This window comes from Penicillium psychrofluorescens (genome assembly GCF_964197705.1).
Source record: "Penicillium psychrofluorescens genome assembly, chromosome: 4".
NCBI lineage: Eukaryota > Fungi > Ascomycota > Eurotiomycetes > Eurotiales > Aspergillaceae > Penicillium > Penicillium psychrofluorescens.
Window position 1 is genome coordinate 741,244 of NC_133442.1, and position 24,030 is coordinate 765,273.

General features: G+C 52.9%; 10 protein-coding genes across 10 annotated transcripts; 6 read left to right on the forward strand and 4 right to left on the reverse strand.

The window, feature by feature from the left end:
• Positions 1 to 14: 14 nt before the first annotated feature.
• Positions 15 to 1,266, reverse strand: PFLUO_LOCUS6002 (uncharacterized protein; the record flags this gene model as incomplete). The annotated part of the gene is made up of 4 exons (XM_073783504.1): positions 15 to 155; positions 211 to 794; positions 852 to 985; positions 1,058 to 1,266. 4 exons carry the CDS (start codon positions 1,264 to 1,266, stop codon positions 15 to 17), a joined length of 1,068 nt encoding a protein of 355 aa, XP_073640053.1.
• A 493-nt stretch (positions 1,267 to 1,759) lies between these two features.
• On the reverse strand, positions 1,760 to 3,355 carry PFLUO_LOCUS6003 (Mannose-6-phosphate isomerase; the record flags this gene model as incomplete). Its single annotated transcript, XM_073783505.1, has 5 exons — positions 1,760 to 2,763; positions 2,813 to 3,050; positions 3,103 to 3,194; positions 3,248 to 3,268; positions 3,325 to 3,355. 5 exons carry the CDS (start codon positions 3,353 to 3,355, stop codon positions 1,760 to 1,762), a joined length of 1,386 nt encoding a protein of 461 aa, XP_073640054.1.
• A 2,418-nt stretch (positions 3,356 to 5,773) lies between these two features.
• Positions 5,774 to 7,291, forward strand: PFLUO_LOCUS6004 (uncharacterized protein; the record flags this gene model as incomplete). Its single annotated transcript, XM_073783506.1, has 1 exon — positions 5,774 to 7,291. The coding sequence occupies one exon, from the start codon at positions 5,774 to 5,776 to the stop codon at positions 7,289 to 7,291; it is 1,518 nt and encodes a 505-aa protein (XP_073640055.1).
• An 827-nt stretch (positions 7,292 to 8,118) lies between these two features.
• On the forward strand, positions 8,119 to 9,267 carry PFLUO_LOCUS6005 (uncharacterized protein; the record flags this gene model as incomplete). The annotated part of the gene is made up of 1 exon (XM_073783507.1): positions 8,119 to 9,267. The coding sequence occupies one exon, from the start codon at positions 8,119 to 8,121 to the stop codon at positions 9,265 to 9,267; it is 1,149 nt and encodes a 382-aa protein (XP_073640056.1).
• Positions 9,268 to 10,983: 1,716 nt separating this feature from the next.
• PFLUO_LOCUS6006 (uncharacterized protein) lies at positions 10,984 to 11,665 on the forward strand (the record flags this gene model as incomplete). The annotated part of the gene is made up of 2 exons (XM_073783508.1): positions 10,984 to 11,391; positions 11,447 to 11,665. 2 exons carry the CDS (start codon positions 10,984 to 10,986, stop codon positions 11,663 to 11,665), a joined length of 627 nt encoding a protein of 208 aa, XP_073640057.1.
• A 357-nt stretch (positions 11,666 to 12,022) lies between these two features.
• PFLUO_LOCUS6007 (uncharacterized protein) lies at positions 12,023 to 13,633 on the forward strand (the record flags this gene model as incomplete). The annotated part of the gene is made up of 1 exon (XM_073783509.1): positions 12,023 to 13,633. One exon carries the CDS (start codon positions 12,023 to 12,025, stop codon positions 13,631 to 13,633), a length of 1,611 nt encoding a protein of 536 aa, XP_073640058.1.
• A 928-nt stretch (positions 13,634 to 14,561) lies between these two features.
• On the forward strand, positions 14,562 to 15,098 carry PFLUO_LOCUS6008 (uncharacterized protein; the record flags this gene model as incomplete). The annotated part of the gene is made up of 1 exon (XM_073783511.1): positions 14,562 to 15,098. The coding sequence occupies one exon, from the start codon at positions 14,562 to 14,564 to the stop codon at positions 15,096 to 15,098; it is 537 nt and encodes a 178-aa protein (XP_073640059.1).
• A 731-nt stretch (positions 15,099 to 15,829) lies between these two features.
• On the reverse strand, positions 15,830 to 16,594 carry PFLUO_LOCUS6009 (uncharacterized protein; the record flags this gene model as incomplete). Its single annotated transcript, XM_073783512.1, has 1 exon — positions 15,830 to 16,594. The coding sequence occupies one exon, from the start codon at positions 16,592 to 16,594 to the stop codon at positions 15,830 to 15,832; it is 765 nt and encodes a 254-aa protein (XP_073640060.1).
• Positions 16,595 to 17,325: 731 nt separating this feature from the next.
• PFLUO_LOCUS6010 (Transporter of the ATP-binding cassette (ABC)) lies at positions 17,326 to 22,368 on the reverse strand (the record flags this gene model as incomplete). Its single annotated transcript, XM_073783513.1, has 1 exon — positions 17,326 to 22,368. The coding sequence occupies one exon, from the start codon at positions 22,366 to 22,368 to the stop codon at positions 17,326 to 17,328; it is 5,043 nt and encodes a 1,680-aa protein (XP_073640061.1).
• Positions 22,369 to 23,090: 722 nt separating this feature from the next.
• PFLUO_LOCUS6011 (Ubiquitin-conjugating enzyme subunit) lies at positions 23,091 to 23,904 on the forward strand (the record flags this gene model as incomplete). Its single annotated transcript, XM_073783514.1, has 3 exons — positions 23,091 to 23,156; positions 23,208 to 23,334; positions 23,402 to 23,904. 3 exons carry the CDS (start codon positions 23,091 to 23,093, stop codon positions 23,902 to 23,904), a joined length of 696 nt encoding a protein of 231 aa, XP_073640062.1.
• Between the last annotated feature and the right edge of the window lie 126 nt (positions 23,905 to 24,030).

Sequence of the window (24,030 nt, forward strand, 5' to 3'; positions counted from 1 at the left end):
CTCTCCCGGACACTTTATAGCTTCGCAGCTAGCCACTGGCGCACATTGCGCCCAGTTTCTGTCTTTAGACAATTATCGATACCAGCCTCGGTGTAGAAAGGGGCATCGTGGGACTCGCCGTAGCCAACCACATAAGTGGTATTGGGAAAGACAGACTAGATGGATCAGTAACAACATAGACACACAGAGGGGGCGGAAAGAAAGACATACCTGAACCTTCTTTGCAAACTCCTCCAACGACGAAAACAAGATCTCATCACTACCCGCCAGAATCAAAATCCTCTGCGTCTTCACATCCTTCCACCACTCAATAGGGGCCCGAGCTGGCTCACTCCAACTATCGGGCTCTTTCCCAGCGAGATACCCCTTCGACCAGCGCTCCAAGACCCCCGTCGTAAGGAGATCCTTGTTCGCATTTTGCGTGAAGGAGGGCCCGTCCGCGCTAAAGTTGATCCACGGTGCCAGAGCAAATACGCCCGCCAGCGGCGCGGAGAGGGCCAGTGGGTCGATCTCTGGATGTGGATGCGAGATATGGAGCAGAGTACTCATGGCTAGATTCCCGCCTGCTGAGTCGCCGCCCAGATATACATCTGCCGGAGAGCGGTTGGTCTCAGCGACGAGGTACCGAAGAGCCTCGACGGCTTGACGCAGCTGCGTCGGGTAAGTAAAGCGCGGGGTTAGTGTGTAGCGCAGAAAGAAGACGGCGAGCTCGTGGCCGTTGGCATTGAGGTCTTGGATGAGGGCCGTGACGAATTGGAGGTGCGCTGGGGTGGCGGGTAGGACGAAGCCGCCGCCTGTGCATCGAGGAATCAGATCTTTTGTCCGTGATTGTGTAACGTCGGAGGACTCACCATGATAGTATAACAGCACATTCTTCGCATTCTTGTTCCCAACCCAATGCCCCACGGCCCCATGGGCCAGCTTCACCGTCTCCGGTGCCTGGCCGCTCCCTTCCATGAATGCGGCATACACATCGCCCGTCGGACTGTGCAGAGATCTACTGCTTATCAATATCTCTCATCTACATAGGTAGCTTTGTCTTGAGAGGGTGACGCACTGGTTCTGCGGATCGCTCAGCCGGGTAACAGTCTTGCGCACCGCCGCGGCGAAGACATGGTGTTTGAATTGGACGGGATAACTCTTGCCTCGGAAGGCGCCTGTTAGCGCTGCATACAGTGCCGACGCAACAACCGCGAAACGGGCGAAGGGGAAATCGACTTTCTCCCACAAGGTGAGTTTGGGGGTATCGTCGTACTTGGGGTCCATGTTGCAGTGTTTTTACATAGATCGTGAAGAAAATGGGTGGGGCCAAGACAAGATATTTCTAATAGGCGGAGGATCCCGGTGCTAGCAGTGGTTTGCCGGTGTGGAAACAGTGATACTATTCAGAAGGGGATGGAATTGATCAAGCTGATTCACAAAGAGGATGATGCCAAGTCTAAGAAGACCACGCCCGACCGGCAACCGTAAGGGAGGGGAAGCGGTAGATGGTTTTGTCATCCACCGTTCGTTTTTCTTACAAAGAGGCAATCAGGTGGGATCCCCGCTTCGGCACCGGGAGCCTCGGCTCCACAATTCAAATGTCGGAGAAGAAGTGGAAGTGGAGATAGGAGTAGGAGTAGGAGTAAGAATAGTGATTGGTGTATTTACTGTGGAATCCCGCAGGCCGAAAGGAAGGTTATTTATGGGTTGGCCGAGGTAGTCTTGATGTTGAAATTAGGGCTAGAGATGCGCCCGAGCTAGAATTAATCAGAACAGTTCAATGCCCATTGACCATGTCCTCCTTACCGGTGAGCTCGCAGAATGCCTTGAACGTGGTGAACACATTGTCATCCCCACCATCACTCTCCGTGTTCTCGATCACACACTCTGCCTCGGCGCCCACAAAGAAAACATAGCCCTCCTGGACCTCTTCGGTCTTGTTGCCCACCGTGATCCGGCCACGACCAGCCGTGCAAATCAAAATGCTGGGACCTCCGATCGGGTCAAAAGTCGCCTTGGCGCCCGTGCGGATCAGATCCGTCTTGACCACGCTGAACTCCTCGATCGGCGGGTCGTAGAGGGTCGATGAAGAGCCGCTCGTGTATGCCGTGGCGTTCAGGATTGTGTACGGGTAGTCCGTCGGCTCCAGCTTCTGCTCCTCGATCGGCGCATACGAGTAAGTCAGCATTTGGGTCAGCGTGTCCACGTCCTTGAACTTGGGCGTGAACCCAGCCCGCACGACGTTGTCGGAGGAGGCCATGCACTCGATGATATCTCCAGAGATATAGGCGTGGATGTCATCCGCTTTGAGAAACATGGCTTCCCCGGGGGCCAACTGGACGAAGTTGAGCATGAAGAAGACGAACAGACCAATGTCGTTCGGGAACTGGCCATTGAGTCTCGTCACAATCGCGGCCAGCTCGGCCGGTTGGAGGTGGTCTGTCTCGGCGGCATCGGACAGAGTAGCGAAGCTAGCTGGCGTGTTCTCGGCTGCCGCAATCAAGTCCTTGGTGGCAGCTTCGATGCTCTCGGGTGAGGACTCCATCAAGGAAGTGAAAATCGAGCGCAGCGCATCCTTGTTCCGCTGCATGACTTCAAAGTCATCCGAGTCTTCGTTGCCCTTGACAATCTGCTCAAATTCACTGGATTTCTGGTCTCCGATCAGCCTGCGGAGAGGCTCCACGGCCTGCAGGAATTGGGTGATCTCAGACAACGGACGGAATCCGCACAGCCCCTCGAACGGGGTGATGGCAATGGTCATTTCCGGCTTGTGGTTGTCATCTAACAATCAATGAGCATGATTCCCAATAAAATGCGACGTGTAAAATACCGGGATAGTTCCTTGCGTCCCTCGCATGCAACTTCTCGGCCAGTTTCTTGTTGGGATGGGCTTGGATGCTGAGCGCCTTGCGAATGGAAAGCACCTTGAACAAGAACGGCAATCGCCCACCATATCTCTCACTGATCTCCGTCGACAAAAGGGCCTGGTTATCCTGGACGAGATCGAGGAGGGTGCGCTGGGTCTCGACATCTTTGGAGGGGAGGGAAGGATGCGTGCCCATCCACAGCTGGAGAGTGAACTAGTTAGCCCAATCTTTAAGCAGATCCGACCGCACATACTTCGGCATATGGCTTCTCAGCCTCTATTGTAAAATCCGGGGCCGCTGTTGTGGCCGCGTACTTGGCCGCGCACGATTCTTCGCCGACTTTGCCTGTGGAGATTCAGCGCCGGAGGCTCTCAGCGTTCATGATGGTTAGATCCTACCCCAGTCATAGCTGTTGACGCCTGTGTGAGAGGCCAGTCAGTCAATGCCCTCATTCACAGATCAAAGCCCGACTTACCGCATTGCAGCCGAAGCAATGGAACCTGCATCTTGGAAGGTGGGGGAGGAGGGGATAGGAAAGGATTTGTGGTTATCGAGTTCAATGAGGGACCCAAGCAATGACGGGGAAACGACAGGGAATGAGAAAACAGCGATAAAGAAGAAAACAGTAATCTGTTCTTTCTTTACTTCATTCAGGCCCGAGAACAGGGCCCCGCCTTCCGCAACCGCCACCGGTATGACCGAATCGGGACGGGCGGTGTATTTCTGCGGGGCACGAACTCACCGCGTGTTGATCCACCTGATGGCCATAGCCCTAACAGATATGCACTGCGTCGATTTCGTGGTTGATGGAATTATTGACAGCGTTGACGAGAAAGAAACTAGTGATTTTGTAGGATCGAGAATGACCAAACTGCAGCTCCAAATCGCCCTTTTTATGCGAGAGGGATATTTACTTTCACAGCCTTGAGAGCCGGATTGATAATGTCAAAGGCATTAAAGGGAGCTTCCCAGACCCCTTCGTGAGCGTAGAAACCCTCGTAAAGACTAGATGCGTCAACCTGCTGAAATTCGAAGTCTGTCTGTCTATTCTCATTAGACACGGTGGCACAAAATGAAAGCACAATCAGGCTATTCTTTCGATCGATAGCGAGGTATCCAGTCGTATCACCCGGTTGTAAGCTGCAAATGAGCACTTATAAGACATATTTCCCCTCCGAATCTGAGAGGCACTGACATACTTCTAGAAAGGGTTTGTGATTTCTGTATCTGATTGTGGAGCAAAGAGCATTTACCAGGATCGCAATATACTGGTAGCCCCGACGATGAGACATTGTGATTAGCGCCACAATTTGCGGCAACGGCATACTGCGCCATAAGATAAAACTGGCTCAGAAGGCTTGGCGATACGTTTTTTCCCGTCAATAAATCTTCGGAAGAGACTATGTAATGTGCAAGGCTTACCTCTACGGCCCAGCTGTGGTAAAGCGGCACCAATAGCTTGCCTGCGACAACGACTAAAGCAAATCGAAGAGAAAACATGCTGTAGTTACTCTGCGAACAATGACAGCCAGTCTTAGATATACAAAGTGGAGACAAATAGCCTTGTATCCGCTAATGCCTGTCATAGATCGCCAAGACGACCCCTGCCACCGTAGCATTCTAGTGAGGCGCTTGTGACTCGATCATGCGGGGAACGGGTAAACTTCGGATCTCAGCCCGTTCGTAATAGGCTGGCGATGAGTACTTTCACGGTCAGGCTAGGCCATTTCTACTGATGCTTTCGTTTTCGCAGCTCCCCAGCCCAAAATGTCATATCGCCCGTCCGATTCATGCTCCGTGCTATCTCCGCAAGGTCTAACTACCAAACATGGTCTCCGGCATGCATTCAAGTTTACCTGATTTGTGCCTTCAAAAAGTGATGCGACCTTGGGCCTTTGAATATGTTCGAGGTTTTACTTCCGTTATTTTGCAGTTGAACAAAGAAGAGATTTAATATGACATGCCAATTGGACTTGACGAGAGAACAAGAGGAAGACATGCACTAATTTAACTTAGGGACCTAGCGATATGTGGCAGTAGAATTAATACTAAGTAACGCTAACATGCTACTCCACACTCCCCAGACCGCAAGAACATCTAAGGGTCCCACATGCAAGACACAAATAATTACCTTAACATGTAGTTTGCCAAAAATGCCTGCTTATTCCTACTGTCATTAAGCGAGAAGGACCTATGCACCAGGTTTGAGTTACCACTAGTATCGGATCCTTTGCCTATTATGGGCAAGTTCTAGGTCTGACATGGACTATTTCTTCTCTTCTTTGCATCATTTGTCGTGGCCTAGAGAGGGGTGAACCCGGTAGCCCAGTCCTGATTTAAGACGCCCTAAGACGCCAAGGCCAAGCCATTGCTCATCTTCATACACATTAACAATTTTATATGTGCCTCCATCCTGCCTGGAAATATTCGAGATTTTCAGCGAAGTACATAATACATACTGAAATCTTTCTACTTCAAGTTCCGAAATATTTGAAAAACCGACGAGAAGAATGACCTTCAGAGCTTATGGCCTTCACCTCACCAGGCTTGTCAGATTTCTGGCACTTCTTTTTGTCTTCTTTCCATCTATAATAGCGGAAAAGGGCGGACATCACAATGGCGGATCATTGACTTCTTCATCTTCTACTTCTAAAACCTCGCCGACGTCTTCTTTCAGCCATTTCTCTTACACACAAGTCACGACTGAGCGCTATGCCACTCCCTTGCCAAGTCCTCTCAGGGCCAACCCTTACGGGCCTCATTTTCACAAAGCGTCCAAGTTATTACCCAATCTCACATATACGACTTACTCGCTGGATCGCCAGGCAACGGCGACTCAGGACCGCGATCCATACGGACAAAGCGCCTACGCTGCTATGTGGAAGACTTACTCATACTCTTCCAATGTGCCCTTCACGACTACAATGTCTCCTACTCCCATCCACACAAGTGAATTGGCTTATCCACCACAGCTGTTTAACCCCCTTCCCGGCGCAGTGGATGGCTTGCTTTCTACACAAGAGCAAAGTGCTAGCACCGAGTGTCTTCGGCTCCCCGCGGACTTCATGTGGGGCTTAGCTGGCAGTGCCTGGCAGACAGAAGGCGGGCTGATGAGCGAAGGCCGAGGCCCAAGCGTACTGGATTTCATTGGAGCGCTCCCAAACCAGGATGGGCTAAACGACTCAGTGGCAGCGGACATGCACTACTTCATGTACAAGCAGGACATTGCGCGCTTGGCAGCAGTGGGGATTCCATACTACTCTTTTTCCATCAGTTGGACACGCGTATTACCATTCGGTGTGGCAGGATCGCCCGTCAACACAGAGGCCCTAGACCATTATGACGACGTTATCAACACTTGCCTAAAGCATGGTATTACTCCAATAGTGACGCTGCTGCATGACGACTCGCCGGTTGATGTCGACTATGACAACGCGACATCCTTCGGCTCGGCGTTCTTGTACTATGCAAAGATCACAGTGGCAAAGTTTGGGGACAGAGTGCCTGTCTGGCTGACGTTTGGTGAGCCCAATGGCGGTATCGGTCTATTCTTCCAAAAATATGACACCTTCCGCACTCTACTCCTCGTCCACGCTGAATTCTACCACTGGTATCGTAATGTATATCAGGGAACGGGTCAGATCTCAATCAAGTTTGCAAATAATCTAGCGACGCCCCTTCGTGGGCCGAGCAGTGCTGCTGATGTGCTTGCCTCGCTCCGCTACCAGGACTTTCTCCTGGGGATCATGGGCAACCCACTATTTCTGGGCCAGCAATATCCAACAAGCGTGCTGGATACTCCCAAGTTGAATTTGACGCCACTGACAGCTGATGAGATAGCATACATCAATGGGACGTGTGACTTCTTTGCATTAGATCCGTACGTGGCTCAGCTCGCAACAGTTCCACCGAGGGAAAATTCTAGCTACGGATCCGACGACCACCAGCGGCTAAGGGAGTGCATCGCCAACCCAAGCAACCCACTATGGCCGCAGTGCGCAGAAATCGCTAGTATACAGCAAGATGGTTGGCCTATGGGATACTTCTCGAATGCATATAGCAAGGTGGCACCAGCCTACGTTCGCCAGCAACTTGGGTATGTGTGGAACACATTCCGGCCGCAGGGCGGAATCGCCATAACTGAGTTCGGATTCAACCCTGCATTCGAGGCTCAGACCTCTGGGGATGCGCAGCGTTTTGACCTCTCTCGCTCACTATATTTGCTCGAGTTCCTCAATGAGATGCTTAAAGCGATCTATGAAGACGGTGTGAAAATGGTCGGCGCCTTCGCCTGGAGCTTGTTCGACAACAATGAATTCGGCTCTTTTACTCAACAATATGGCGTGCAGACTGTTAATCGTACTACTGGAACGTTTGAGCGCAGGTATAAAAGAAGCATGTTTGATTTTGTTGATTTCTTCCACGATAATGTCGCTTCTTGAGCGCAGATTGAGCTGAGACTAGTACCGGCTTGAGCCTAACCGCCGGATGGATCATCTTTGTGCTTCTGATAGCTCAACTCTACTCAAGCCCCAACGGGTTCAGGTGCTCAGTATTCCAAGAGAAACCTCTCAAAGCGATTAATTCCACAAAAAACATGTCTTCCTTTGTACGACGGAACAAGTAAACCTCATTGTACACTATGCCATGGGCAGGCCCGTGAATGAAGATATTCTGAGAACACAACCCAATGAGGACACAAGGCGGCAAACTGAGACGCGGAACGTTGATTTCACTCATCAGATGGGCTTTTCGAGACGGCCCGCAAAATGTGGGGGCCGGACCCGAAGCAGCGTTCATGGAGTGGGCAAAAGCGTGTCGCAAGCCTATTCAGCCGTGTCGCCCTCCAGGATTCCTTGGGTGTGGAGGGCTGCGAGCCAAAGTGGAGTCGTGGACAAAAGTAGCAGTCATAGGAAAGGCAATGATTGGTTTCTGAAATGTCGCGAATACATTTGGTATGGCAAGCGCTAAACAGCGGAGATAAATAAGCACCCCCTCTTGTGGATTCGCCAACTTTCGTCGAGTTGGCTGACATCCGCAAGTCGGAGGATCGATCGGACGGCCAAAAATCCCTCCGATAGAAGCGTATTGTCATTCCGGTCTGCAAAAACATATATTTTTGTCTTTGACCTCATCTTCATACATTACAACTCTACCACTACCACGACTGAGCCTCGTCTCATCAAGTACCCCACATTGGTGTTTCTTTCGCTGCTGCCTGATCCATATATTCCTCCTTGTTAAACACTGCAACTAGATAACTGTCACCATGCTCGAAGTCCAGGGCTATTGTGAGCCCGCCTTTAATCCCGTCCGTGATCTTTTGCAACAAAGAATCGCCGAGGGTAATGAAGTAGGCGCCTCTCTTTGTGTCAATATTGACGGCAAGAACGTTCTCGACATCTGGGGTGGCTATGCAGATGCATCCCGGACTAAGCCATGGGAGAAAGACACCCTTGCAGGGGTTTGGTCTTCTACCAAGGTAGTCACCTGTCTAGCCGCCCATATTCTCGTGGATCGTGGCCTGCTAGATGTGGATGAGAAAGTGGCCACGTACTGGCCTGAATTTGCGGCAAACGGCAAGGAGAACGTGAAGGTTTCCCATATCCTCAGCCATTCCTCTGGATTACCTGCCTGGGATGCCCCGATAACCCCTGAGGAAATACTAGATACGAAGAGAGCTACTGAAAGACTCGCGGCGCAAGCACCTTGGTTCACTCCCGGCGAGCGCAACGCATATCAACTGTCAAACCACGGCCATTTCATCGGCGAGATTGTACGGCGCATAACCGGCAAGTCACTGACTCAATTCATCGCCGACGAGATTGCCGGTCCTCTAAGCGCCGACTTCCGACTAGGATTGCCGAAGGAAGACTGGTCTCGCGCCGCTGAAATGATCGGTTTCGAAATGCCGCCTATGACCGGCATTGATCCGACTAGTATCATGGCTAGTGCTTTTATGGGGTCCGCGTTACCGCCTACAAGTCCCAACGAAGCTGGCTTCAGAAATTCTGAGAATGGGGCCGCAGGCGGATTCTCAAATGCACGTGCCCTGGCGCGCATTGGGTCAATGGTCTCGCTAGACGGAGTCGTTGATGGAAAGCAGTACTTGGCTGTTAGTACGCTTGATAAAATGATGGAAGAGCAGATCCGAGGGCTTGATGAGTCTGTCATGCAATACGTGCGTTTTGCTCTTGGGGTTGCGTTGCCATCTGCCATCGCGTCCTGGATTCCAGAAGACGAAGGTATCTGTTTCTGGGGTGGTTGGGGTGGGTCCATGCTGATTATGGATCGCGGCCGGCGGATGACCATCGGGTATGCCATGAACAAGATGGAGAATCGAGTGATGGGAAATGTGAATAGCGAGGCCTATGTCCAGGAGATTTACAAGATCGTTAATGCTAGCAAGAAAGTGTAGGTAGATCAGATATTAAGGCAATATGCATCATCTGCTGGGTAGCTCCTTAGCAAGATCACTCCAAAGTTCCATCACACTAGGTCTTCTCTTTACCTATCTTCAACTCCTCCAGCCGTCCGCACATCACTATCCTTATACCTATAGAGAATTTGCTGGTCCATGCACTCTATCAGCCAACACTTTTGCAATTCCTACCACGTTCGGCCTACCGCACAGCCTACTTGAATTCTCGATCAAAACGATAAGAAGAACGGATTTTCCAAGAAGAAAAGTCGCTCCACACAGGGCCGATTGCGAACTGGTGGTGCCCTCGGCATTATTTCCAGGCGAGTAGATCTGGACGGGGAAGTATGCGGGAATTAGACAGGGATCAATTTACTCAAATTACAACGTTCCAACAGAAGCTGAGATATGATTGCTTAGAGATGGCAGTCTAGAACGAGCCCGGCCTTTCAGCAATCTAGTTAGTGAGAGGGAAAACGACCTAGAAGAGAGTAGACTATAAGCCTCATAATCAGTGATTGGGGTACCTGGAGACTAACAACATCGATAGATATAGCTAACTTGAGCTAAAATAGAATGTAACAGAAATGTGATAGGCGTCGCTCTAAGTGCATGTCAGCCAATAGCGATTAAAAGATTTCTCTGTTCCAGCGGGCAATCTACCTCATTCAGGTCCCCGCGCCGTACTTAGTATAATTGCGGGGTCCTGAGAGGGGGCCGGTTGTACCAGGCTTAAGTTTTGTTGCATGTAACCCTAATTTTGAGATGAAGTGTTGGAGGACTATATCGTCACAAGACACTAAATCATAGCGTATTAAATTGCTTGCCTCGGAGAAGTCCGGATCGGCAATTGCCTGGGGCTCGGACTACGGCTTCTTAAGTGCCCTGACTAGCAATAGTTCGGATGCAGGTGAGATGAAGATTGCTGATTGCCTCCCGCTGAGGCGTTTCCGGCAACCATGTTCCCAATTGGCGGGACGCGGAGAATTTCGAGGATTCGCGCCTTTAGCGTGAAATCTCGAGATCATTTGAGCCTATGAAAAATAGGACAGGGGAGGATGGAGTACTACTGTACCTAGTTTTTCCAACACGACCTACGGCAAAGATCTGGATAGACGAACGGAAACTTACGCATGAGGAGATACATGGTCAGACTGTTGGCTTGGCGCCAGCCAGTGTCCGCTTGTGATGCTATACGCCCCTTCACATAGCGAAACAATCTCGGCTTTCGGGCTTCATAGTGTTACATTTCCCTCACAGTCCAGTTGATTCTTATGAACAGTTTGCCCTTGGTCGATGATGATTTAACAATGGCAGGAACAAATTCCAGATCCTTGTGTCATCAAATGCGTTCACATTGGGCTAAACAATCTCGCCAGAAGACCCTTAGCTATCAGGTCTGAAGATTCTCCCGACAACAATCTGCAATGCCAAGTAACTCTCGTCAGCGCTATGTCTCTCTGTATACTACTGTGTACTCGGTGCGGCCCGCATGGGAGGCTGGCTGATGGCCTAGCCAATGCTACTCTATAGATTCATGGTACGTTCAACGTTCCAGCTGCTCTTTTAACCGACGAAGACAGTGTAGTATCCTGAGAAAAGATATAAATAAAGGAATAATTGTCATGATATACGGTGTCTATCTCCTTGAGCAGTATATCTCAATCTTCCAATACTCTTCCAAGTACTACCGAACTAAACCAAATTGATACAATGGCTTTTATAACTACTGTTGTTGCCGCTCTGGCTTCCCTTCCTGTGGCCTTCTCATTTCCTATCGAGACTACAAACAATACCCTCCAGGCTCGACAGAGCTGCACTTACGGCGGTACTTGGGATGACTTTCCCCCTATGAGTGAATGGTGGGCTTGGGGTGACATCTTCAATGCTTACGAGCAGTCAATGGTGGATGCTGGCTCCAGCTGGGACGATGTTGGTCGCATTGCCGTGGCCATTGAGGATGCCGCCGCCGACATTGGTGTCGATGAGCGTGTTATTCTCGGAATCATTCTTCAGGAGAGCAGCGGCTATGTCGGCGTTATTTGCACCGGTGGCGATGACTGCGGCATCATGCAGTGCGAGGGCTGCCCTGGCTACCCCGGCGAGAACGAATTGCCTCAGGTACGTAGATTTGCCCTCTCTTCTCTCATCTCTATGTTCTAATTGTTGATGCTAGTCCGACACCTCCGCCATGATTAACGGTGGTACTGATCACATCAAGTCGAACCTGGAGGACTTCGGTGACCTTGACGACCCGTCGTCTATTTACCCTGCACTCCGGGAGTACAACTCTGGTAGTGTCGACTCAGATGACCTAAGTGTCGCCGCGGGCGGTTACGGTGTTCCTTGTTATGTCAGTGACATTGCGCGGCGTTTCATGGGCGAGGTCTTCTGAGCCTATTCAAGACAGAGGAGAATGTAGCAAGTTTAAACCCAAGTTTTCCAAAGTCAATCGTAGTAGCTCCACAAAGTGCACAAGTTATTTTTTAGCCTACAGTACAGAGCCTGTGGGAAAAGGGCCAGGAATACGAGAGACCGAGAGCTGTGCTGGATTGTGCACCTCTCCTTTTACTAAATTTAGATCAGCCTGAGGCTAAAAAATGCAACTTATCACGGCCTATCAACAGCCCCGATAGATCCGTAGATAGATGAGTCAAAAGTGGAGAGTGCGGGGTACGGTTGCTGTCCGTGGATATTTTGCGGACACCAGCGTTTTATCCCTGTTATTCTCCGCACACTGAAGTTCGCCATCATGCCCGTCAACCAGAAGACCGTCCAGGAAGTCATTGAGACTATTCCCGTCCGTTATCGCGGACCGGGTGGCGCCGTTGCCGTTCTACAGGATGGCGAGCTCGTCGGTCAGCATGTCTGGGGATTTGCGGATTTAGACCAGCGGATTCCCTTGACGCCGCAGACTCAGATGCCGATCTGCTCGATCACCAAACAGTTTGTTTGCGCTGTGTTGCTCGATCTGGAGCGCAATCCTACGCCTGCTATTGCTGCGAAGGGAGATGTGCGGAAGCAGGTTACGGATAAGTTAGCAGAGTTGCTTGGTCCGGAGATCATGCAAGACAGCGGCATTACACTCGATAACCTTTACGACATGCAATCGGGTCTGCGCGATTACTGGGCCATGACCACTCTCTGGGGTGCGCATCCGGAACAAGAGTTCTTGGTTGATAGAGATTGTCCGCCAGCGCTTGCCCGGACGAAATCCTTCCATTTCAAGCCTGGAACGGAATACTCCTACTGCAATGTCAACTTCCATGTTCTCGCGCGAGCCATTGAGCGCGTGGCTGGGGAGCCTTTGGACAAGTTGCTCACCGATCGAGTTCTCGCTCCAGCGGGCATGACTACTGCGCTGCTCTGCCCTCACACGGGGAAGCATCCAGGGCCGTGTGTGGGCTACGAAGGGGACGAGAGGCACGGATTTATGCCGGCCCTTAACCGCATGGAATGGTCCGGAGACGCGGGACTGGTGGCTTCGCTCACTGACATGATTGCCTATGAGAAGTTCCTAGATCGCAGCTATTCCGATCCCAATAGCTGGTACCGCGCCGCCACTGAGAAACAGACTTTTGCAGACGGCACCCCTGCACCGTATCACTATGGTCTAGGCCTCACTAGCTACTCTGGTGTTGACACCTGGGGTCACGGTGGTGGATTGCGCGGATATCGACTGCAGCGCCGGCATGCACCAGCCGAACGACTTTCTGTTTTGGTCATGTTTAATCACGAAGCCGACGTCGTGTCTGCGACGGAGGATATTTTCAGAGGAATCCTCACTCTGCCACGACCCGTGGTCCCTCCGGTCAAGCCTGCTGCAGAATGGGCGGGCACTTTCCTGGATCAAGACACTCAGTTGGCTATTACCGTGGCCAATGGTAAGAAGGAAGGCGAGATCTCTATCAGCTATGCTGGACACGGAGAGACTATCAAGCTGAGTGATGCTCATCACGGCAAATCTCCCGGTATTACTGCGACGATCGAGGGCGATTCGTTGCGCATTCATCGGACGATGGAGAATCGCCAACTCGATGCTCGACGGATCCACCGCGACGAGAAATTCAAGGATGCATCTCTGCAGGGTGATTATCAGTGCGCTGAAGCCGAGTCCACTTTCCACATCGTTGGCGAAGGAGCTATGTTGTATGGATCCTTCGATGGGTACTTGGGCCGTGGGCCTGCTAGCACGATGAAATATCTGGGTCAGGATGTGTGGGTGTTTGTTTGTCCTCGGGGCCTGGACGCACCCGCGCCAGGGGATTGGACGGTAGTTGTTCGGCGTGATGCGCAGGGGGGCGTGGCTGGGGTTACGGTCGGGTGCTGGCTGGCTCGGGGCTTGGAGTTCAACCGCATATAAAACTGGAGGTGTAGAGTTCTGTGGGTTTTAGTTGTCCTATAGCGCCACTTTTTGTTAAAGCTTTTTACACTTGTAGCACTGGACGAAGAGTTCGGTCGTAAGGTCTGCATTTTATACTAGAAGGGCTGCATTCTATGTGAGGCCGAATCGGCTTATTTCGCTACTAATAACTTGCAGGCACTGAAACTACTACCTATTCTCCCACTAGTAATGTATCAGAACCATCTGCCGCATCCTGATCACCCGATCTGCCATCATGGGAACTAGGCATCCAGTGCCATTTCCACATTCCTCCCGAAATCCTGCAATCTTTTTCCGCTTTTTGTCCTCTATAAATACAAACGTGATAGCTAGCCGGGATACCATCGTTTTCATCATTGTCAGACCTGACTACCTGGAAGATCTAGTCGTGAATACGCTTCTTCTGCATTTCCACCATCTCCGATAAGGTAGGGCGCGCTGATTCGAGACCAGGCCGTCACTAAGGCCCAGAGTCACGTGATGTAGTTCCTCTCGTATAGACTTGGGAACATCCGGTTTGCACTGTTTCCTGGCCAGGTCCTATGGATATGGGAAATGTCTGGAACTTCCGCTTCGATGCTTATCCCTTGTGTGATCTCGCAGAACCGGTTGGCTCTCCTCGCAGGGATGGAGGTGACCCGCATGAAGCTTAGGTCCATGCCAAGCCGGTCTCATTCGTCAGCTGCATCCGTCCAGTTCCCCACGTGCGGCATCGATTCCCTCAGTCTTGTTGATTCGCATTTAGTCTCTCCCTTTCCCTTCTTGCCCGTCGTTTCCCCTTCACCATGTCCATCTGCTGTCCCTGAATAGTCTCCTCTGTTCCTGGACCCATTCCACGCCCTAAACAGCCGACCAACCACGGCCCCATCTCCAGACCCACCGTTATCTACGATTCCCGAACTACACCATGACGGGTCACCAATTCCTCTCAATATTGGCTCTGCTCCTGCTACTGGGCCTCCAAGTTTCAGCAGCGGCTCTCCCCAATGCTGTGGCCATCAACTTCGCCCTGAAAAACAGCCGCGCGCCCGTCGCGTTCGACCTCGCGTCCCCAGCAGCAACCCGCAGCCTGGCCGCGCCACGGACGTCCGCAGGTCAAGACCAAGACCATCACTCCACAACCAAACGCTCTTCTTTCTTCAACCCAGACATCCAGTCATCCGACGAGGAAGAACGCAAACTAACCGCTCTCCGCGAAGCAGGCTTCATGCCGAGCCCGCCGTCGGGCCTGGATCATGACTCGCTGAAAGCGATGGCAGATGCCGGGATCGACAGCCATGCCGACGCACGGACGTTGTCACCTTCTGAGCTGTCTGGCCGCATGCGCCCGCGCCTGCATCAGAATCATGTTGTGCCATGCCTGCCATCCCTGACGTTCTTGGCGCTTTCTGCTGCCGTGGTCTGTGTCATCACTGTGCTGCGCGGAGTCAGGGGTCGGGGGTGAGCGGATGCGGTCGATATGCTGGCGCGTACTCCCTATTTGCGCGCCATTATTTTGATCGGCGCAATTGGGTTTCTTTATTGCGCAATCCTTTTCGCACCCCCTGTGCTGTGTTGGGTCCATTGCGATCCAGGCGCAAGCTAAGACAGCCATATTGGCTCGCGGCATGAGTTACGTACAGTTCAATGTGTCGCCATTATACGAACCTGCACTCAGCAGCTGTGTTTGTGGTTATATGTCTTGGCTCTGTCCATCGAAACTCGAAGGACGCACCATACATTAAGCTCCCAGACGGGTTCTGTGCCAGCCCAGTTGGCAACCAAATGATTGCACCTGGTGCTTTGAGTCCGCTATGCGACAGCTTTCGAAGGGTCCAAACGGCGGAGACCAACCACTCGCTTCGTCGCTGCCTTACGACGATCCGTTCAACAGGACATATACTGGAGATCCAGATACCTCGAAAGGTTCTCGCACCAGTGCGACTCCCCTGAATATTCGGGCAATATACCAAGAATAACATCACGCACCTTCGTGATGATCTTTTCAATATTCATTTCCTCTCGCTAGAACAACAATTCTGATAGAAAGGTATCTACCATCGAATAAAGACTACTTTGCTATACTCGTCATGTGTCGTGGGGAAATCCATCCATGGATGTTTAGCACTTAGGGGATTCGTGTAATCATTAGATCAAGGGTAGATTGATTAATCCAATGCAGCCACAATCGTTGTCTCATCGTTCTTGCACGCTCTTGGGCGACCACATCATCACACCCCCACCCACCTCTCCCAGATTCATAGAAAACCTCCCTCGCAGCTCAAACCCCAAACGGCGATACAACTTCTCGCCATCCACACTCGCCTCCAACCCAACCACCACCCCATCCTCCTGCGCCCTCCGTAACACCTCGTCCATCAACATCCTCCCCAATCCCCGGCGCTGATACAGCGACGAAACAACCACACTCTGCACATACCACCGCTCCCCATACCGGACCTTCATCTCCCCCTCCTCCCAAAACATTCGATGATCGGCCCCAGCAGAGGCGTCGAATTGGCGCATCGCATCCGGATCAGCTGAGCGATCCGGCCAAACCAAGTTCACAATCCTCGTGCAGAGACTATTCCACCATCTCTGGACACTGAGCCATAGAGAAGCCTGCGCGGAAACTAATCTCTTCGCGGCATCGTCATTGCCCAGCCTGATGAATTGCGCATAGCCGAGTGGGATCCCGGGCGCAGAGGCCGAGACTGCTACGAAGCCGATACTGCGGGGATTCAGCGATCGGCCCCGGATCATCTGCACGAAGCGGCGGAGGCAGTCGTTCGGATACTGGTGCCGGTGGGGGCAGAGGAATGTGTTTAGTGGGGAGTCGAAGTATTCTGTGCAGGAGATGCGGGCCATGGTGGGGATATCCGGGGGTGTCATGCGGCGGATGATGAGCTTTTCGGTGGAGTCTGGAGATGATGGGGGTGGTGGGGTGTTGTTGGAGGCCATCTTGTGCAATCGGATTCTATCTTCGAGGTACGACTGGGGGGGTGTTTGGTGGTGGTGGTTTGGATCCCTTGTAAGCCTTGGAGAATGTTGCTGGGATATAAATTTCGGAGTCTGGCTGGCCACGTCGAAGGCTGATCCACACGTGAGTCACCCAATACGAGGGCTGGATAGTATGAGTTTTCTACTTCGCCAAGAATTGATTGGCCGGGGTATCAGTGACTAGCCGGAACTAGAAGCCAATCTTACACCGTCGTCGCATCTCACACTTCCCGTATGTCTACTAGAAACAAAGTCCAATCGTCGAAACCGATTCATTCCCACGTTTATCGCAGATCAAATCTGCCGCTCACCCCCCCGCGACGCAATCCAGAAAGGATTCCAAGCGCGAGGAAGGGTTGTTAGAGTACAAATGGATAAAGAGATAAAAATGGTTGACAAAAAGAAGAGGCAAGGAAAAAGGCCAAAGGTTTTATGCATGAAGGAAAAAGAGGAAACAACGGATGCCCACGACGCCTGGATGGTGCTCTAAGAGAAAATAATAAAAAGGATGCAGAAGCAAGGACAAGAGTCGCTCGTCCACATCCAAATTCTTTTAGGAGTCCCGCTTGGGGTGTCAGGAGCACGGCGCCAGGGGACTCCAGAATAATAGACAAACGAAGGGAAAGAAAAAGAAAATCACGGAAAAAATAGGATATGTACTTGCGCGGCGGTGGAAGAGAGATAGGAATGTCTTAGGAGTCGTCGACAAGACGCTTCTGCTCCCAGGCGCGCTTGGCTCCGTCCAGGAGAACTTCCATGTTACCACTATTATCACACATACCACGGAAGAGGCCATCGGGCTTGTTGATCAGCGTCCAGGGATGATCAAACTCCATGACCCGGCCCTGGTCAAGAACGAGGACCTTATCGTAGTCGATGATGGTTTGCAGGCGGTGGGCGATGGTGATGATGGTGCTGTCGCGTAGCTCACGAAGTGTTTCCTGGATCTTGGCGTCGGTGGCATAGTCGATCGAGGCCGTGGCTTCGTCCATCATCAGCACGCGTGGTTTCTTGAGCATCGCGCGGGCAAGACATAGAAGTTGGCGCTGGCCTTGGGAGAGATTTGACCCGGACTCTGATACGGGGGTTTCCAGGTTATGGAAGATGTTTTTGTTGTCGGCGACGGTGGCAATGCCGCCGTTGGAGGCGTTGGATTCGGCTGCGGTCAAGGAGCTGGGTGTCATCGGGGTTGCGGTGCCGGATGTACCAGACCCAATGAGGTGCACTCGCCGCAAAGCAGTGAAGAGTTCCTCGTCGCTGAACAGGCCGAACGGATCGAGATTGCTGCGAATGGTTCCGGTGAACAATGTCGGGTCCTGAGGCACGATGGTGATCGCCTCACGCAAGTCACGCAGCCCGATAGATCCAATGTCGACACCGTCAATGATGATCTGACCTTTCTCGGCTTCCAACCCACGGAAGAGAGCGAGGGCAAGCGAACTCTTGCCAGCACCCGTGCGACCAACAATGCCCACTTTCTCACCCGGTTGGATATTGAAGGAGACCTCCTTGAGGACTGCGTCCAAGTCAGGCCGATATCGGGTAGTATAGCCATTGAACTGCACCGCGCCTTGGCTGGGCCAGTCTGGGTCAGGGCGGGATTCAGGAATGACAGGCGCCGCCTCCTGATCAACGTCGAGATACTCTTTCACACGCTCAACGGAGTTCATGTTCTGTTGGACTTCCGAGTAGAGACGGACAAGCCAGAGGACATTTTCCGTGAATGTGACAGCATAAGTCAGAGAGAGACCAGCAGCACCGGCATCGATCTTTCCGACGTTGAGAAGCACAAAGGTAGCGGAGAAGAAAGAGACCAGGGCGCCAGTCCAGTCGACGCGGAGCGCCAGCCACCGATTGCTCGCCCAGAGGTAGATGTGGGGCCGGTTGTAGGAGTTGATGCGTTGGTGGTTGTCCACAATGAACCGAGGTCCGTCGCCATAGGCACGAATAGTGACAATGCCGTTGAGGGTCTCACCGAACTGCTGGTACAGTGGACTGCGTTGCACAGACTCGAGGCGTTTGAGATCACGGGACGAATTCAAATATACGGCGCCAAGCGCAGTGTACACCAAGGTGATGAAAATGCCCGCGATCAAGAATCCAGGCGTGATGATGGAAATCAAGATGACGATCATGATAACGGAGGCCAGACTGTGAAGCATACCAATTGCTACGGCTGCAACTTCCTGGTCGACCGACTCCACATCCTTGGAGAATCGGTTCATGAGTTGGCCCAGGGGTGTCGAATCGAAGAACCGGAACTTGGCGTGCATGACAGCCTTCAGCAGACGATCGTGAATTTTCCACGATGCATGGAGTGAGCCCCAGAACAAAACACCTTCTCGAGTAAGAGAAATTGCGATATAAAGGAAGCCCAGAAGTGCGTAGACACCCAAGTAATAGAGCACATTGACTTCACCATCCGAAGCGCCGTTTGAGCGCGAGTTGAGCTGGGGAGGAACCATGGTACTAAGTTTCGACACGCTGCCGACATTGAACGATGGCAGCTTCAGGTTCGTGACAGCAGCATAGCGGCCTGCGTCATCTTCCATCCCAACTTTCGCGGTGTGATAGGAGTTTGCCCATTCCCGAATCCAGACGTTGGTAGCCACCGAACCCAGCTGCTGCAGACAGAACACTGTGACGGCCACGATCCAATAGTACCAAGGACCCATTGACTGAAGGTACATTTTGACGACGGACCACTCGATGCTACCGGTGGTTTTGGACTCGGTCAGCTTCGACTGACCATCCTTCTTCCCTGCTGTGCCATTGGCAGTGCCATTCGCGGCATCCGCATTCTCCCCGTCCGCTTCCCGTTGCCGTTCTTCTAGGTCGGACGGCACACGAGACAGGACGCGTGAGCTGGCGAGAGACTGTGGTCTAGACTTGAGGAACTCGTCGCCAAGTGCCCCGGTTGCCGCAACCTCGGTCGGGGTACCCTGAGTGGCCACTTTCCCGTTCTCAAGCATCACAACGTGGTCAGCGTGGGGCACTGTGAGGGCCACGTTGTGAGTAACCAGGACACAAGTGCGGTTCATCATCAGCGGGCCGGTCAGGGCTTGGTTGAAAATATGCTTGGCAGTGTGCGAGTCCACGGCAGAGAGACAATCGTCCAGCAAAAGGTGGCGAGCAGAGCTATAAACGGCTCGAGCAAGAGAGATTCTCTGCTTCTGGCCTCCAGACAGACTAATGCCCTTCTCGCCGACCATGGTCTGGTCGCCGGCATCGAGAATGGCAAGGTCCCGTTCCAAAGCACAGGCCCGGAGAACTGCTCGGTAGCGGCGCTCATTGTGGGGGGAGGCGAAGGTGATGTTCTCCTTCACCGTGGCGTTCACTAGCCAGGCCTCCTGGGCACAGTAAGCAATGCTGTCAACCAAACCCGTTTCGGGATCGACGGGAAGATCAGCTCGGCTAGCCGCGCCGCCTGGAAGATGCACCCGTCCTTCAAGCAGTCTCATCTCGCCGAGCAGAGCCATCAACAGAGAAGTCTTGCCGGAACCCGTGGGGCCGGCGATGATGTTCAACTTCCCGACATGGAAATCAATGTCGATATTGATCAAACTGAAAGCGTCCGTGCCATTGCCAGAGGAACCCTCTTGAGGCTGAGGTTTGGAATTGCCCCAGGTCAGAGTGGCCTTTTCCAATCCGATGTGCGTGGGGCCACTGGCAGCCGTGCTATCGCGCAGCTGTTCGTATTTGCCGGTCTCTTCCTCGTTGAGGTACTTGTCCACACGGTCCAGCGACACTTTGCATTCTTGAACATGCGCCACCATATCGGCTAGCTGGTCGAGAGGTACCCGAAGGAGAGAGAACATGGACAAGGCCGGGAACGCGATCGACGGCGTCAATCGCTTCTTCTCAACCACGGTATACAAGAAAAAGGACATGAAGGTGATCAGGATTGGCGTGCCATACCAGACCGTGGCCGCGCAGGACCAGAGGATATAACGTTTGCGGAGCGCCTTCAGCTCTGCCCTGCGCTTCTCGTTGACGATGTCATGGAATCGCTTTTCCCAGGCAAAATACTTGATGATGCGGATGTTCTGAAGGACTTCGTTGGTGGTATGGATGCGGGCATCGGTGCCTTTGAGGATCTCGTTTTGCACTTTGTTGAACTGGCGAGCGATGACTAGATTGATCGGCAACATCAGAACCATCAAGACGATACCAGCAAATGAGCTGAATCCCATGATTCGGTACAGAAGAACCACCGCCATGATCACCTGCACCGGCACACTGGCCCACAGAAAGTGCAGATATGCACCGACCTCGCTCACTTTGAAGGAGTCAATGGCCATCAAATTGATGATGGTCCCAACATTTGCTTGCATTGCGGGATCCTCCAGGTCCGATTTTGGATTCTGCGTGGCCTCGGGGTCGTCACTATTCTTCTTCTTGCGGGCAAAAAGGCTCTTCTTCTTTTTCTTGTTGGCGTCCTTGGTCATTGGCGGTTCTTGAGCGGCCTTGCTGGCAGGTTCCACCGAGGCGCCAGCTTTGCGCCGCAATGCTTTGGCATAGATTTCGCCAATGATGATCGCGCGGACCTTGACGCCCATCTTCCGACCCATGAAGAGGGCTTGTCCGTCCGCCACACCTTGAACCGTAGCCGAGCAGAAAAGAAGAATTGCGTAGAACCAGGCGGCATTGGGGGTAGTCGACCGCGGGTCTTCGACGTATTCGAGGATGGCCTTGAGAAGAAGACTGGGCATGAAGACAAACAGGTTCGCAAACACCGTCCAGGCACCTTGCAGCAGAATCGTAGTGGAAAAGAAACGGAGCAACTTCCAAGCCAGAGAGCCCTTCATTTGCCTTTTGCGGAAATCCCCAAGCACGTTGGCAGCCTTTTGAGAGACAGTCAGGTTCCACACGTCTTCCAGTTCCAGCGCTTGGCGGTATCCCTTCCAAACCAGCGGATCCAGCCAGGAGAAGGTAGCCAAGGACAGCAAGCTGGCCATTGGGTGCCTTGGAGGCTCCAGGTTATCTTCATACTCGACCAAGACCGGTTTGTTGCCGCGCCGAGTGGTCAGAGAAATCAGGAGCAGCAGCGTACCCAGGCCAAATTCAATGCCAGTGAAGATAGTTGCCCGCCGGGACGTCGGATGGATAATGGCCGACCGGAATACCATCACGTTGAACAGCCATTGCAGCGCATACAGGATAGCGGTATGCGTCCATAACCTCGGAGCGGAGAACAGATCCATCGTCGACAGCACGAACCTCACCAGCACCAGGAACAAAATGTAACCCCAGGATACCAGACCTGCCATTGCCGGGAAGGTCCCATGGCGGCCCCAGCCATCCGTCGACAAAATCACAATGTATAGCGCGACCTGGCCGACCAGCGCCGCAATCTCCAGGGACACAATCGCGATCTCTCCGCGGGGCCGATCGATCTCGACGTGTAATTGCTCCGTCTGCATCGCCTGGAACAGCATTGTGTCGGACTCGTTTTCCGGCACGCCCGGGGGTTCATCCTCGGAGCCATCGTTCGCGAGGACCTTGTACGCAACACCTTTGCGCGAGACCACGTAGCGGTGGGCGAGGCGGATGACGATCAGCAGCAGGGATAGGCCGCAGGCGGCAAGCGGCAGAGCGACCTGTAAAATGCTGTGGTTCACAATGCGATCAGCATGAGCTCTCCTCTTCCCCCACGGTCGCATCTCACATGGGGGGAAATACTCACTTGCGCTGAAAACAACGAGAGACATCGTCGATGGCCCAGACAGGGCCATGACATTGCGGTAGCATAGTTCGCGAGGAACCGGCACGACTGCGTGTTTCGGCAGCAGCTCGGCAAGAGATGTAAGAATAGGGATGATGCGACCGAGACGAATAATATCCTCCGCGAGAGCCTCCCAATTAGCAACAGACCACTCCTAGCACGCGAGACGAGGCTGGCATGGCAAAGTCGGAGGAGGCAAGACCGGGACCGCGGGCCGTTCGGCTGAAGATTGCAGCACAGCAGCGGGAGGGAGGGAGATGAGGTAACGAGAGAGAGAAGAAAGAGGGAGGAGGGTCGGGGATATACTCAGTCCGGGATGCAGGCAACCAAGCACGACAAGCAGGCTACAGAGATGAAGAAGAGGGGAGAAAAGAGGAGATGCAGGGATTTGCTGGATGCGGTAGGATTACTGTGTTGGGCTAGTCGGTTGCCCGTTCGGGAGCCCGACCCTGGCGATGAGGAGATAGGAACCGATGATGAGAGAGGCGATCCGAGGAGACTAGATCGTGGTATCGTCTCTGACCTTCCTTCTCTTCTTTTCGATCAGTCAATATGATCCGACTCCCGGGCATCCTGTTCTCCCTCCCTCACGCTGGCCGCCAGCCTTATCGCGTTCCCCACTTTGTCATGTTTCCTTATCGGCGCCACTTTGTCTCGCAGCGCCACCAATCCGCCTTCTCGGTCTGACTCCCTCAGCTCTCTCCCTGCCTCATCACCACCCCTGCTCTCGCCATGGCAGATAAAATTCTGATGCGAGAATACCATACACTCGGCCAGGAGAAATGGGTCAACGTCGAAGTGCGTGATCCAACCCCAACCGCCGACTGACAAAGCTGACAAGGTGCTCAGCTACACAATGACGATATCTTCAACTGGGACGTCGCCCTGATCGTGCTGAATCCAGACTCGCTGTACTATGGCGGCTATTTCCGGGCGTCCATGACCTTTCCCACGAACTATCCCTACGCCCCGCCGAGTAAGTATTACCCTCCGAGAGAGTTCCTGCTGTACCACCCAACACGCAACTGACGGAGACTCGCCAGAATTCCGCTTCCTGCAACCCCTCCTCCACCCCAACATCTACAAAGACGGCAAGCTCTGCATCTCCATCCTCCACACCCCCGGCGACGACGAGATGTCCGGCGAACTAGCCTCTGAGCGCTGGTCGCCCGCTCAGCGGGTCGAATCCGTCCTCATCTCCATCCTGTCTCTGCTCGACGACGCCGAAGTGTCCTCGCCGGCCAACGTCGACGCCGCCGTCATGCTCCGCAAGAATCCCGAGACGTACCGGGCGCTCGTGAAGGCGGACGTGGAGGAGTCGAGGAAGTACATCCCCGCGAGTTTTACCATGCCGACTCACGAATCGACGCTCCAAAAGGAGGAGGTGGAGAAGGAAGATCCCGGTTTCTGGGCGGACAGCGATGTCGACAGCGATATTTTCGGGGGGAGTGACTCCGATGAAGCGCTGGATCTGGATCCCGATACGGGCAGTGACATGGAAGATGAAGACGACGAGGACGAAGACCACGAGAAGATGGAGGAGTAACCGGGCTGTTACTCTGTTACTCTGTTCTCTCCGGCGATCCGGTATCGCATTCGCGTTGTTTTTATCATCTCGCACATAATTAGTTTAGCATCATCGGCGCATCATCGCAACGGACCGGTCAGCGTG